Source organism: Dinoponera quadriceps, unplaced genomic scaffold, assembly GCF_001313825.1.
Source record: "Dinoponera quadriceps isolate SergipeBrazil2010 unplaced genomic scaffold, ASM131382v1 scaffold2094, whole genome shotgun sequence".
NCBI classification, from domain to species: Eukaryota; Metazoa; Arthropoda; class Insecta; order Hymenoptera; family Formicidae; genus Dinoponera; species Dinoponera quadriceps.
In genome coordinates this window covers 376,729-392,235 of record NW_014557105.1, presented here as the reverse complement: position 1 = coordinate 392,235, position 15,507 = coordinate 376,729, and the positions used below count along the sequence as shown (strand labels likewise).

The window sequence follows — 15,507 nt, the reverse complement described above, 5'->3', positions numbered from 1 at the left end:
AAACTTACACGTTATTATTGTTGCTGTAATCATCCTCCGTCCTCGACAGCTCGGTCTTTTGCTGCAAGTGCCTCTCGTTCGCCTCGTTGCAGGCGTTCACGTAGATCGGCTCGCTCTTCCCCTCCCGATTCGTCCTCGAGTCCTGCTCCTCGTCCTCCGAGGCGAAGTTACAGTCCATCCCGTCGTCCTTGCTCTCCGTCCTCGTGATACCGACCACCTCGATCACCTCCGAGCCCTTCGACGCCTTCTGGCCCTTCCCTCGGCGAAGGGACGTCTTCCTCTTCGTCGTCGTCGTAATGGTGATCTCCTCCGCCTCCTCATCGTCCTCGTCCACGATCATCGTGGTCTCGTTCTCGCTGTCGGTCACCGTCGTCGGCGTGCACCTGCTCGAACACTTGTTCAACGTCGAACCCGGCGACACGTCCGTACTCTCGCCCTCGCAGAAGCCCTCCGTGCTGAGCAACGACGGGCTGCCCTCGGTCGTCGTGGTGATGATCGACGCGTCGGTGTTCTCGCTGCTGGTCATACTGGTCTTGGAGATGTCGCTGCCGGCGAAGCTGTGGGTCTTCCTCACGCCGCTGCGGTCCAGCTCCTCGAGGATGATGCCGGACGCCGCCGGATGTAGCCGCGTGATGATCTCGCACTTGAGACTCGCGATGTCCTTGCCGAGGCCGCTCTCCTGCAGCGTTTCCTTCTGGAAGTAGAGATCGCGAGAAGAGATTTACGTAGGGTATGTGTGAGGATAAATAAGTCTTTGCTACTTTGTGACTGTAAATGCATAGTGAGAGAATTGCAGTCGGGGAAACTGTTTTTGCGGCAGATACATATTGTTACATTTTGAAAGTTAAGTTGGAAAAAATAAAAAGTTAATAGGCTCTAACTTAAGTTCATTTCAAATGAGTGGGTTTTCGCTGGTTGATTTAAAATGCACTGATATTAAATTATTAACTTTTTTTACATGGGTTAAAATAATTCGTCAATGTTAAAAATGGGGTTGCTTACAATATGGAATAAGAAAAGTCAGAAATAATGCCAGGAGAATATTTTGCCTCCTTGAGCGATGATGTTCGTTTTGTGGAATTCTGACCACAAAACAGTCGGTATTTTCTTATAATAGATTACACTTTCTTTATTTAGTATAAATGTAATCTGTAACGGTTGAAACGTTAATTACGATTAATTATATTGATATTGCATAAATAAGTTTGCTCGAATTACCTGCAAACTGCCGAAGTTCTGCAAATTCTTGTCGACGTTGGCGTTGACCTCGGTATCGGCCAGCGTTGGATCGCGTTTACACTTAATATAGTTCTTCGTGTACCGTCTAAGCATCGCGATCTCCAGCTGCTGGTTCCGGATGACGTTGTCCTTCTCGCAGAGCAGCTGCCTGATCGACTTCTGCTCCTGCTTGAGACGCGCCTCCAGAACCAGCAGGGCCCGCAGTATCCTCGAGAGCTGCTGGTCCCGGAGAGTCCTCTCGGACTCGTGACCGCTGGCACGATGGTCCAGCTCCCTCACCAGGTCCCTGCATCTCTTCGTCGCGGCCTTCAGGGCATCCTGGGTGCGTGCCAGTTCCTGCTTGAGCGTTCGGACTTCGGTTTCCATCTGGAAGGGCACATTTGGACGGAGAGATATTTTATGAGCCTACGAGAGAAGCTTCTCACCCATGAAATAATAATAAATAAGAAAATAAGAAATTGTAATTTCTATTACTTTTTACATCTGTTTTCTTTTTTTATTTCGCGTTCGATTCGTAGTCGATTTTTCCTTCGGACATAAATGGAAAAATTTCACGACAACAATCCAGACAGAATCGAAAATGAAACGAGTCCAATTACAATCAAGGATTTTGATTAGAATTTAATACAATGGTTGGAAGTTGAAAATCCATCGATTGGAATAATATTAGAAATGATTTGACGCGAGATGAGCACACGTAACATCGTGGCGATGCAGCGTCAACGTAAACGTGAGTCGCGGCTTTTTCCAAATTCCTCCCGCCGTTCTCGAGGATAAACGGCTCGGGTTGCACAATGCGGATCGCACGGCGAGATATTCATCATGCATGCGAGCGCATGCAGGCTGAAGGATGAATGCCGACGTTTTGCGCGGTAAAATCGAGGAACAATGCCGGACTCCGGCCTTGCTTCGCTTCAGATACGAGGAGGAGAGTCTCTCTCTCTCTCTCTCGGCGGCCGAGAACTCGACTCGAGAAAAAGAGAGACGTCCGGATATATTCGTCCAGGTGTCGGGGGGACGACCGGCTCCAGGACCGGAAGGACCTGACCCGGTCCGCGGAGTTGCGGACCGCTGGAGTCGCGACGGAAGGAACGGCGGCAAGCTATTGTTAGGTAAACACTTTTCAACTTAATGCGTTGACTGCCCAAGGGTGAGCGGTGTATTTGCATTTTGGGTCATACCTGACGTACAGCGAGTCCCATTATAGCGACGGTGCCGACTAATGAGATTCTTCGACGAACGTGTCAGTGATGTCTCTCTTTTTTTTCTCTTCCTCCCCTCTCTCTCTCTCTCTCTTTCTTTCTCTCGGACAAAGATTCAGTACACCTTTTACGCCGAAGTTGCGTTACACTTTATTGCTTCGGGCAAAAGGTTAGAAGCTTACCAAACCTCTCGCAGACCCGAGCTTGAGGCATTAGCGAGGCTCGCTGCCCCGACGGGGCGTCATTTTTCATTTTGAGCCGCGCGAGAGATCCCACGACGTAGCCGCCAGATTTCCGTTTCCGCATACGTGCGTGCGCGTTAAACTTACTTCCCAGAATAGGAAGCGGCGCGCGCTTTCCGCAGTTCGATTTAAAAACGCCGCTCGTTCGAGCCGACGATCTAACGGCTGTTAAAGTGCGCGCCGCTATTACGCGTGGCTTATTCGCGGCGTACGCGCTCTCCGCCGCGTTGTTGTTGTTGTTGTCGTCGTACGCGGCTTTCTCGCTTTACGGGGTCACGATACGATATACGACGTATATCGAGCGGAACGGACGTAACACACGCGTCGCCCTCGGCGGATAATTCGCGATGAAGAGGCTCGACCTCTCGAATCGATCAAGCCCCGGCTAAGGCCGACTAATTAAATCGCGCTGAAATCGAGATGCTAATCACGAGCTACGAGAACGTGTCGTTCCCGTTTAACCAGCACATGTGCGATTTTTCGACGAGCTCCGGTCGTCGTGTGAGGTCGTCGGCTCTCTTCGAACCTCTTGGTTGCTCGCGCTGATTCCGATATATCGGGGCTGTTCGAAAAGTTCGCGGGGAGATTTTGACGAAAAATTCCAAGCTGATGGAGCTCCGTCAGGCGGTCAGGTAGAAGAGTTGCTTCTCTAAGGGGAATTGAACGCGTCGGTACAGCGAAGTTAAGGTCACCGAAATATGTCCCCCTCCAAACCCCGCAACTTTCGTCTGAAATATTCCTTTCTGTTTCGCTTCATTTCTGTTATATTAAGGCGTGTATTAGTTATTATAATTACAAACATCAGGTATTTTTCTCTCGGTGTATCTCATGTCGGTCGGTCGCCCACAAAGCCTGGAGAAATAGAAGTCTGTGAAATTCCCCGTTCCTTTCTTCTTTTTTACGACCTTCTACCGCCGAGAAGAAGACAGTCGTTGAACAAAGTTACAAAGGCCGGCTGATAAAAGTATCGGCTACAGGCAGAAATGAATCCCCGCGAATGAATCGGGCAACCTGATACCTTTCCCTCCCGTCGTTCCTCGGGGAACGTTTGAAGCCGCGATTAATTCCCGACGTACCGCTTCCTCGTGAGGTTGCGTTCCGTAGAAATGTGTGTCGGTGTAACGCGGCTACTTTTCCCGCCTCGCATTCCTCGCCGACGCGTCGAGCGAAACAATCGCGCGAGCCCGAAATACCTGGGCTCGCCGGAGGAGAACGCTAACGGGAGGAACTGCGCGCGAGGATCCTTCCGTGAAATTCTTAAGGAGCTCCTCTCGCGGACCGGCCGATTACAAGGTTACCGAGTCATCGGGACGGGAGTTTCTCAGGCCGCTGGCGCTGGCCATAAATTATACGCCCCTGGGTTCCCAAAGAGACGACGGAGAAACGGTGCTCCTCCGCGCGAGTCCCGTGGCTTTTCGAGCGCGAGAGGAATCGAGCCGGTGAACGGTATGCGGTAGCGCAAAATGCGTAGACAATTCTATACGCGAGATCGTGCGGAGGAAAGCTCTCTGAGGATGCTCGATTAAACAAACGGGCCAATGAGAGCTCGTGACGGGGATATAGATGCGCCGTGTATACGATCGATCAAGACGCTCGATCGAAGTATAAGGCACGCGTATCTCACAGGTCTTACAGGTGAAACATAACGCCTCCCCCCCCCTCCCCGTTCGCATCCTCCTTCGACGTATCGGCGAATTAAACCCCCTTGACTTCAAAATTTCACGAAAATTCCAAAAGATTTCTCAAACTGCACCAATAAAAATGCACTACGAAATGCTCGATAACAATGATAAAATTGTCTAACAATCTGACAATGGGAATAATTGAAACCTTCGTTCATCGGCAAATAACTAATAAAGGGACGATCACACGATCGTCGGCCGCTCGATCGGACAATTATTCGTCAGATCGAGATCGCCCCGAGGAGGGGTCCCCGCCGACTCCCCGCCGCCGTTGACCGCGAACTTCATTCCGACGTTTCCCATCGCCTCGATTCTTTCCCATCCCGTCCGCGCACGAAAGCACCGCTCCGTTCACAACCATTACTCGCGATCCGAGATTTACGATCTCCCGCCCGGCCGCTCGCCGCGATTGCGTCGGCGAGCACGATAGTGACCGTGAAAAGTCGCGCTGGCGCAACAGCACCTTGAAAAGCGAGGCGGGAGGAGACGGGCAGCACAGGGTCCTCGACAGGAAGACGGCCGAGTGACACAACACGCGAGAGCCCGTTTCAGCCGGCTTCATCTTTCAATGTCGCGCCGGCCCGGCGACGAAGAAGAGGAGGAGGCCCGACGACGACCTCCTCCTCGACGCCTCCTCGACGCCCACGTCGTCTCCAGGGTTCTCTCTCTCTTGAATCCACGAATTCACGTGTTCGCCCAGTACACGTCGCGGCGACGCAAAAGTGTGCTGCGACTTTCTCCGCTCGCTCCGAGCAACGGTTTTTCGGGTCCAGGTGCCGCGATTCAAGGAGGTCAAGCGGACCGCGCGCGCCAACGGGCGAGACATATATATCGGGGGTCGGTACAGTTATTCGCCTTTGTGCTCGCTGCCGTCACGAAATCTCGCCTCGATCTTGCCTGCCGATCGTAACCGTCGCCGCCACTTCGTCGTCGTCGAAGCTGCGTCACCGCACGATTCGCGAGTAAGCTGATAAGCGGCTGATAAGTAGATAAAGCGGATGGGTATATAAATATCTGTGTGTGTGTGTGTATGTGCGCACCCGCTGATGCGATCGACGTCAACCTGGTATCTCGCGTATCTTTAACACCTGGACGAGCGGTCCGCCGTTGACGTCACGGCCGAACGTCGTTCCGCGCCGTCCGATGAATGGACGAGAGAGAGAGAGAGAGAGAGAGAACGCACTTTCTCTCCGACGTTGCATACCGCGAGCTGCATTTCTGCACAGTCGCACGCGCTCTGTGAGCGCGACAGCTGCGACGCGCGATGCACAAGTTCGCATTGTTTCGTGAACCGCCGCGGCATATGCATTCCACCCGCTCCCTCCCCCACTCTCTGTTTCTCTCGCTCTTTGCACGAGCGATCGCGCACAGGAGCCAAAGCACAAAGACCAGATGCGAGTCGTCGGCACTGCGACGAAACGTCGAAGAAACGTCGCGACGAAACAGCCGCTTCACGAGAGACGGTTGGTCTCGATCGATTCTCTCGAAGATCGATCCCGATGCGCGCGGCCCGAGATCGCATCCCGGAACAGACTCTCCCCCGGCGCCAAGCTCGGCGAGTTTGCCGTTCGCTCCGCGGCGATAAGTTACAACAACCGCGTTGATAACGCGCGCTCGTGACTTTCTTTACCTTGCCGAGCCCTCCCGCCCTGGGGACGTTTATCTTAATTTCGTAATCCCGCGGTGAATCCCTCCCTCCGGATGCGTCCGGTGGCCCCAACGGCGCGGCCGAATTTCACCTGGCCGCGCGCCCTGCGCGACATTCCTCGCGGGCTCTCTCTCCCTCCCTTTCTTCCCTCGCTCGCGGGCCCCTCGGTCGTCCCTCGGGGCCCGGTGGATCTCAACTAGTTCACCGAGGCGTTCGCTCGCGTTTCATCCCGACGGAAACGGGTCGCGACGACGACGGCGTCGTCGTCGCGAACGGGAAGGCCCGCGAGGTGTCAGGTGGACGCGCGACGATCGCGACGAGAGCGCGCAGGTAACACGCCGGTACGTGCTTAGAACCGTCGCGAACCGAGTCTGACTGGCGGCCGGTCGGCGAACACTCCGGCGACTCGTCGGCGAGCCGCCGAACGGTGGAAGGGAGAGAGTGTTGCCACCCAGACTCGGATTTTAAAGCCGGTTTTTGCACCAAGAGCTCGGCTTCCTCGCGGAGCCCCGCAGCCGTAGTCTCGTTGTGCCGCCGGTAATTGAATCGTACGGCATCGAGAGGAAGTGAACGAATCCGCTACGCCGTGGCGACGTCGACCGACGGAAGCGGCAAGCTCTTTCTTTCGTTTTTTTTTCCATCCAGTCGTAAGCACCTTCCTTCCGTCTTGCCCCTTCCTCCCGGCGCCCGGTGGGTCCGAAAGCACGCGACCTCGACGCGCGATAAGACCAGGGCGATATCTTATCGCTATCGTCACATAATACTGCGCGGTAAGGAGTTATCGCCGCTATTTTCGCTTATGCATCGCGAACGTGGGGGCCGCCGAGTCATCGTCGGCGACTTGCCCGCGCGGGTAAATCAACGATGGGCCGCGAAATGACGCGAGCGATGATCACGATGCGTAGGTTTTCCCCCTTCCGCCTTCCGACGGACCGACGTGTCCAAGGATAATCGCCGAGTCCAGCCCTGGGCCAAGTCGGCAGGCTCGAGCAGAAGGGAGAAAGTAAGAAAAGCAGGTATAAAGTGGAGGAGAGAGAGAGAGAGTGAGAGAGAAAAAGACGGAGACGATGCTCTATCCTATGGGGACGCGTGTATGTGTGTTTGTGTGTGTACGTGCGCGTGTGCGTGCGTACGCGGCCCATCGTGCCCAGGTGGAAACAGGTAGGACCACCGATGGGCCGTACGTAATGTAAACGTGAGCGAAACGTGTCCTTTCTCAGATAAATCGCGAAACGAAGCTGGCGATTCCGCTCACGACGCTCCAATCAGCTGAGCGCAGATTCCTACGATTCCTCCAATTTCTCACCCTTCGCGTCTCTCTCGCAGGATCGCAGGCTGCAGCGGTGCCGTCGAAAACGGCCCGGCCTGAAAAAATTCCCGGCCCGGCGCCGTCGCGCCCTTTCGGTTTCTTTGCTCACTTTTCGAACGAACGATATCCAGTTTAGATCCGGACTTAGAAGCCGAGGCTTGAAATCCTTTCATTCAGACGCAAACCCGCCCTCGGTTACCGCAGCGCTGCGCAGTGAAATTTTGTTTTACTAAGTGTCCAGTTCAATTCTCGTGTTACTTTAACACGGGCGATATGCTGAAACGAGTGCACGAATATATTGAATTAATATATTCGCCTTGTTAAAATATTATCTTTTACAAGTTCACGTTGTTAAAGTGATCCGCAAAAATGCGGATGGATCGTTTGTGACACAAAATTTTTCCTGGTTGTCACCCTCGCTTGCGCGGAACACAAGCGAGCCCATCGTCGTCGTCGTCGTGGCCGTCGGAATGTTATCGATCGAAACCGGGTGGACGTTCTTGATCTTGTCTCGATAACGCGCGATCGCAGCCGGTTGCCCAGGAATGGCGATTGTCCTAGAAAACGAGATTCTACGAGTCGGCGGCGCCCGGCCGGCGGAGGTTGTGCAATCGCCGTTTAACGAGTTTTCGTCGAGACCTTCCCGCTCGCCCTCGCTTCCTCGCGGAAACGCGCCTTCCTCGGGTGCGCTCGATAGGTTTTCGAGCGCGCCCTGAACAGGCGTCGCGCCGAGTAGAAAACGGAAGGGAAATCGGAAGAGCTTTCCCCGGTTTCAAGTTGGTCCCACACGACGCTTCTAAAAACGCGTACATCGTCGCCAAGGTGAAGCACCTTTCGTCAGGCATGTTTCGCCACGGTAATTGACTCATTCATTGATTGATCAACGCGCGAGAAGCCATCCTTTTGCAGTGTACAATACATAAATGATAAAAAAAAGAATCGATAAATCTACTATCTCATAGGTGCATAATAAAGGAAAAAGAAGAGAAACTGTCGTTTGTCTTTCAACAAGGCGTGGACAAATAAGAACAAGAAGAAGAACAAAATTTCCTTCGTGACGATTACAGTTACGAGCACCAAATATCGTCGACGTCTTTTATCGCGCGGACGATAAAAGTATTATCATTATTACTATTGTCGTTATCACATTTTCCGGACGCGAGACGAGGCGACGGGCGGTCGGAATCCTTGTCAGACGCGACTTAATCCCGTCCGATGGCGTCTCATCGATTTAATAATGCGGTTACCTTAGAAACCCGCCTCGCTATTCGCAAGCGGCTGCTACCCCGACTTAACGATAACGCTATTGATGGGCTACTGGCATCGTTGCAACCTTTAATTCACCCTTTAAACCGGCGGAGGGTTTGAAGGTGTAAAACTATTTTCCCCGGATAGACGATGCCCAGGAGGAGCGACGAACACACTCTCGAGAACCCGATCTACGTCGTAGTCCGATTTCGAGCCGCGAAAAAGCACAATTTTCCGCTGAATCCGCCGATCGTGATCAATAACGTGGACTTCTTGGGTATCCTCGAGTCCTTCCGACGTCTACCGTCTATCGAGGTCGACGACGAAGACGATCGCGGGTCTAATCCACCAACGTCGCGGCCTTAATCCTCACGGGGAAAAGAGATCAGTCGAATTAACGCGACAATGGGCGAGCCAATAGCGCGTTTCGGTCGAAGAAAAACGGAATTTCCGGTTCTTACAATCATTCTTGTAATCCCAATCACCGCGATCGTAACGATCGGGCATTGTGTTCTGGCTGGAAGGAAAAAGTGCTGCACTCGAGTAAACATCTGCTAAGAAATAAATTAACTCAAATAGAGCATATATCACTCGAATGTAGCACACCGGGGGAAAGAATTTTTACATTCATTAAGGGGGGTAGGATTATTTTCGCGACATTTCTCTAAGATTTTAAGATAGTTTTGAAAAAGAGTACTTACAAAAGTTCCCGAGTGAAAAATCGCTCCGGTCTCCGAGGGATATCCGAATTCGGTTTCACCGGTTTGGTTCGTCGCGTAGCGATCTTCAACCGATCCGTTTTCCCCGTGCTCCTAATTTTCCGTCCCGCCGGATTAATGGCGCAACGAGTTTACGAGAGAGTCGACGTGAATCGCAAATCGATCGCGGCGAGAGCCGCTCGTTTAATCGACCTCGAGTCGATTTGGTCGCGTTGCCACGGCTTCAGTTAAATCAGACCGACGATGCTCGATGACGTTGTCGTTATTGGCGTCAACGGTATTCACCGTCAATGACATCCGGTTCGCGCGCGAAAGGGAACGTCGCAGGCCCCGTTCGTTATCGCGAGCGAACGATAACGATAACGGGACGAAGGTGAACGACTGAATCACGATCGATCGCGCTTCCGCCACTTCGGCTCGTGACAGAGTTCACGATCGCGCGTACTCCCGATGTCGAGCTCGGCACCGGGGATCTCGTTCGCAGGATGAGCTCGACGATGAAGAGCGGAAGAAAACAATCGGTGGAATTAACGTGACGTGAAAACATGACAGGTGGAACGCTTACGATCGTTATGAACCGGAGCCGGTTCTTCGGAGCCACATAGAAGAACTTATGCAAATTTCAGAAAAGAAATATACTTGAGACAAACATCATTTCTAATCGTTCGCAGTACATATTTTTCCGTGTAGAACGAAAGTGTTGACTCACAAAATGAGTTCTGACCTAACGTCAACATTGAGACTTCGTTGAAGCTTAGTGCGCGGAAAATCAGCGAAAAGGCCGGCGGACGGGATGGAAACCGCGGTGGAAACACGGAGAAATTCCCGACGGTTCTCGTAGGCTCGAATACGTGACGCACAAGCCGCGAGGTGACGTTATCGAAGAATATCGAGGACGACCGGCGAAGTCGCCGGGCTCTCCGTCGCGATTCTCTCCTCAATAAAAGGCCGCTCTCTTCGTGGAAAAAAACAGAAAGCCGCGCATTACCGTAGCGGTGTGACGCGCAAATGTCTGCTGTTTGCGACGAGAATGCGACGCGAATTATCCGGGGAAACGGGTATTGTGTTATTGCCGACGTTAATAAATACCTGCAAGCGCGGCCGGCCGACCCGCCGGCCGTTCGCGAAATTCCGGTTTTACGCGAACACGAACGTCCTGTCGCGGTGATTGCGTCATCGTTCCCTTATCACGGTGTGTATCCGGTTGCCGTCTTGTTCTTATCGCGCGTGCATTCCGCGCGACGTCCTGCCTCGTGGGACCGCGAGGACGAAGAACTTCGCTCCGGGGGGATTCCGAGTCTCACCTCTCTCTCTCTCTCTCTCTCTCTCCGAGCTTGCGAAAACTTTCGCAAATCTTCTGAAACTGTGGAGCGCAGACCGTTTCGTTCAATCAATCCGCTCATTTGCTCGTTCCGTTCGCCCATTTCGTCCGCTTGATTTTCCCTCACGGAAATACACTGGGAATCTCTCGCTCCGAGGACTCGTCAATGATTCAGAGGACCTCGCGAGGCAATCGCGATCAATTGCAATTCTCCTCCCGACGTTTAATAAGAACGCGCTCGCGCGGGATAAACTGATCTCGCCGTTTTTCAGCGAATAATCGAGTAACGCCGGTTCCCCCCCCCCTCCCCCCGGGCCGGCCGGTATGCGATGGGGCGAATTTTTGCGCGACGCTTAATTACTTATTACCTCCATTAGTTCCCTCGGCGGCGGGTCGTAAACGAGGTTTACGCGTACGCCGCGGGTATAAATACTGCCGGGCCCATGGCCAGGTATTCCGCCATCAGCGTTATCAAAGTGTCGATACTTTGTTCGCGCCGAAGGCGAACAATCGACGTCCCTCTTCCCCCCCTTCTCTCTTTCATAGATGTCACGGTGATATAGTTCATCACAGAAATAATCTTCTTAACTATAATCGTTTCATTTACGCAATTATAGTCAGAAATATCAATGGACAGAGTGGTCAGTGTGTTAGAAGCAACAACTTGATCTACGATCAAGCACGTATCTCGAAGCAAATGAAGAACTCGATACTCGAAGTTACGGTAAAAATTCAAGCGATGCCCCTCTTCGGATGCGGGCGCGATCAAGGCGCGTCCAAGTGGCGGACACGAGGACAGGTGCTCGAGAAGGATAAAGCGGACTTCAGTGCGGGTCCTTCTGCGTCTCTCTCTCTCTCTCTCTCTTTCTCTCGTGACCTCTCGGCCGACAACCCGGTGACAGTCGGAGCATGTCAACAACACATGCCCGCGTCGTCCCCGGCGTCGATGTATGTACTTACACTCCCGGTGATAACTTCCACGTGCAGGAAGGTTCACGGGGTTAACGAGGCGAGGAGATTTCGGAGTAAAAGTCGCCGACGAGAGCCCGTCCGACTCCCCAGCGTTCGCATTTTCCACTTTCACGTACGACTATGAAAAAGAGCTCGCGCACCTCCCCCTTTTTCCCCCCTTTATTTCCACACGTGTCCACCACGTTTCTCTTTATACGTACGTTGTTCTTTTTTTTCGTCACTTTTCACGGTCAACGATGCTACGGAGGGCTCCCCTGGGGCGCGATAATCGTTGTAGGTGAGAACCACTGTCACGCTCGCCCGCTTGGCTTTTTTCAGCCTTTGCCGCCAGGTAAAACAATGCCGCGCGTGTATCGCACCGTGCGCGAGAGTGACATATGGCGGCCGGTTGCAAAGAGCAAGCGAAAAACGCAACGGGGATCGATACGTCGCTCGAGATAACCCCCGAGAGTCCTGTCGCGTCGTTAAAGAGCGAGCGTGACCACCCCCGCTCCTCTGAAATCGGAGGCTACAAACCGAAAAATAATCGGGAAAGCACGACGGCGTTTTACGTTCGTGACTCACCGGGTGTTTACGCGATCGCCGATGACGAACGTCTGAAATTGAAATAAAATGTAGAAAAGAGATAGAAATAAAACGGGAAAAAAGTGACGCGTGCGTCCTCGAATTCGCGGAACGATCGTTTCGTTGAAATTATAAAGGGAGAGGAAGAAGCTTGAACTTTTGGTATGAAAACGGAACGCGGCAACGCGGGTATTTCTGGAAAAAGCTGCGCAGGTGACGGATCCACCCGAGTGACAGAATCCGGCGAGTGCCGGAATATTTCGCGAGGATCTGGCGCGAACGGTTCTTTCTGCGCGCGTGAGAAAACAATTCCGGGAATCGCGACGGCATAAAACGGCGGTGGAGTGCATTAAGAGAGAGAGAGAGATAGAAAGAGAGAAAGAAAGAAAGAGAAAAAAAATTCGATAAAGTCGTCGCTACCGCGAGTGACGATCATCGCTGCTGCTGCGCCGTCGTCACGTGCGTTATCTTATCGGAGCGGAATTTCCTCCGCTCTTTAAAGCCGACTGTTATACGTAAACACACACATACACACACACACACACACACATGCATGTACACACACATGCATGTTATGTACCCGGCGAAAGTGGAGCGCATTTCGGAGTGCAGTGCCTCACGGATCACTTGGCGCACGAGGACCGCGTCCTTTCGTCGACGGTGTTTTCGCGGGGCCGAGAGCCCGCCCAGGTCGCTTTGAAGCCCGCGTCATTCCGCCGGACGAGATCGGCGAAGTCGCCGAAAGCGAATGGTCCCGGCACCGAGGAACACGGGGCCATTAATTAAACAGAGCGATTCGCGGGGCCGTTATTTTCGTCCTGGCGTCGCATCAAGGATATCGAGACGAACGAGCCGAAATTGGAGGAGACAGCCTGTGTGTACGGCCGGTCTCGCAAATTAATAACTCGCCTCCGTAGTTCGCGCGGTTCGACGATTTGCCCAACGGGCGGCGATCGAACGACGAGCGCCGGCCAAAGTATACGACTTTCGCCCCATATCGGTCTGTCCGAGGCGAAAGAAAACCAGAGAAAACTGGCCGGGGATTTTTGTCGCTCATCGCATGCTCTATCGGCCCGCATTCCGCTCTAATTGTCGCACACGCTCTCCTCTTATCGCAGTCCACTCGTTACTCCGCTCCCTCCCCGCGTAATTGTGCTCGAAAGCACGATAGGCCGCGTTAATCTCCGCGCGATCTATCAATCCCGACGCCTCACTCCGCGCGAGAACACGCGGGTTGGAGATTAAAGTCGAAGGCTAAGCTGTGTATTATCTGTCGTCTTGAGATCGCATTGTCCGTCATGGGAATCACCGATGACCGGCATTGCGACATCGTCTCCGTTAATTTGCGTGCAAGGAACAGATTAAAATGTAAGAAAATCCCCCGTTCGAGCAAGGAAATGACACGATTGGCGCCGGAAACGACGCGTTAATTGAAAGAACCGACACCGCCGGTCGAATTTTTGCCGCGGCTCTCGCGAATTCACGCGAAGCCTCCGTCGCGATTTTCCACCGCTCGACGGCTCACGATCCCCCTCAATCGAGACTGCGAGCTCATCGTTCTAATAATGATTAGAGCGGCGACAACGACGACTCCCTCCCCCGTCTCTCGCGGCCTTCGTCCTTTGATCATTCCGCCGCGTTTCTTCGCGGGCTTTCTTGCTGGCGATCGATAGAGATAGCGAGATGCGAGATACGGACGGATAACAAACGCATCGCAGGTAGGAGGAGGAGGAGGAGGTGGGAAGAAGAAAGACGGACGATATGATTTGAAAAACGACGTGAACACACGTGTCCAGTGCGTAATGCCTGATGAGGATTGCCTCAGGGGTGCCCGTCGTCGTCGTCTTCCCGTACCCGGTGCTTTTCTTGTTCCCGTCCAGCCGTCCCAGTGTATTACGGCACCGTCGTCGCCGGCCAGCCGTCCGACGCACGCGTTATTACGATTATATTATTGCGAACGGGCTTCCTGATTCAGCCACTCGTAAAGTTCACACGTGGTAGACATTCCTCGGGCCGCGCGGCTCTCCCGTCGACGGCGAGCGGCCGTTCGCGCTCGGCCGTCGTCTTCTTCGTCGTCTTCTTCATCGAGCTTTCCCCGAGTAGGCCCCAATTATTCCACGCCGGAGAAAATCAGGCCATTTGCATAATGCGCGCTCTCAGCTACGTGTGTGTGTGTGCGTTATATTTAAATAAAATTAAATTCCAGGCCGTGCGCGAACGTCCAAGTCGTAAGAGAACGTCGTACGGTATGTTGCGCGTGAAACACCTGTCTGTATTTGGTCGTGTATCCCGAGTCGCCGGCGCGAGAAACTTTTGGACCTTTGCTCGGGTCATGTTCGATCAAAGCACCGGCTGTTGCATTTACCTCTTCGCGCTCGAAGTTTCTATAAAACCTTAACGCTCACCGAGTCAAAACATACTTTTCCAACCAGCCTTTTCAATCGTTCGCGTTATACCCGGATATGCGTGTACATTATGACCGTCGATTATTCGATTAATCGGTCATTTTGATAGCTTAATGTATCATATATATCATACAGTATGTAAGAAAAAAGTTGCATGATTTTGGAGAGATGAACTTTTTTCTCTCAGTGTATTACACACACACACACGGCAATCCGTCGAAGGAGCACAATCGATTTCCGTCACGACTCCACCGCGACGCGAACGTAGGAATCGAATTACCGCATATCAACGGGCAATTATATCAATAAACGATGGGACCGGGAAATACGACTGCGATCTGCGACGGAAGTTGAACGATGCCTTAGTCATTGTTCCATTACCTCCTCCACCACTCGCCTCTTCCTTTACTTCTTTTTCTTCCGCTTCTTCTCTCCCTCGGTATGCTCGTGCTCCTTTTCCCTCACGAGTTTCGCCACCACGCAACAGGTTTGCAGTATGTGTCGCAGATGTTATTACGATCATGCGTGCGTGCATTACCATCATTCACGGCTGGCTTCCCGGCTGGCCTCTCGTCGTGAATCGGCGCGCTACTTCTTCGTCTAGCTCTAGAAACGCGTCTCACTTAAGCCACGTGACACAACGAGGAGACATCGAAGAGCGGTCGAATTAATAGGCGCGCGCGCCTGCCCCTTTAATTCTTCCGTCCGTCGATCGCAACGCAATAACGAGATAAAGTCTGGGCGAAAGTCGCGGGATTAATCTGAAACGTGCGAGATTCATGGCCGCGCGTTGGGCGGCCGCAATTATAAAATCTATTATCGACGCTTCTTTCGTCCCCCCCCTCCCACCCTCTCGCAACTCTCCCGTGTAAGAAGCACCGTAATTCGAGCGGGGTGTGCGCACGGAGCTAGCGGATCGTCGAACATCCTGCTGAGCGCGCATTATCCTCACGGGG

At 52.9% G+C, this 15,507-nt stretch overlaps 1 protein-coding gene across 4 annotated transcripts in view; it reads right to left on the bottom strand.

The window, feature by feature from the left end:
* The window catches only part of LOC106748660, a 41,810-nt gene that overhangs the window by 3,937 nt on the left and 22,366 nt on the right, over positions 1–15,507 (bottom strand). For 2 of the 4 annotated variants that reach the window (XM_014627398.1, XM_014627399.1), the window contains exons 2-3: positions 1,219–1,605; positions 9–694 (exon numbers count right to left, since the gene is read on the bottom strand). In XM_014627398.1, coding sequence (XP_014482884.1) covers positions 9–694; positions 1,219–1,605 — 1,073 coding nt within the window. Of the gene's footprint in view, positions 1–8; positions 695–1,218; positions 1,606–2,420; positions 2,808–5,995; positions 6,368–15,507 lie in introns of those variants that run through there. The other 2 variants (XM_014627401.1, XM_014627400.1) reach the window with 2 other exon arrangements.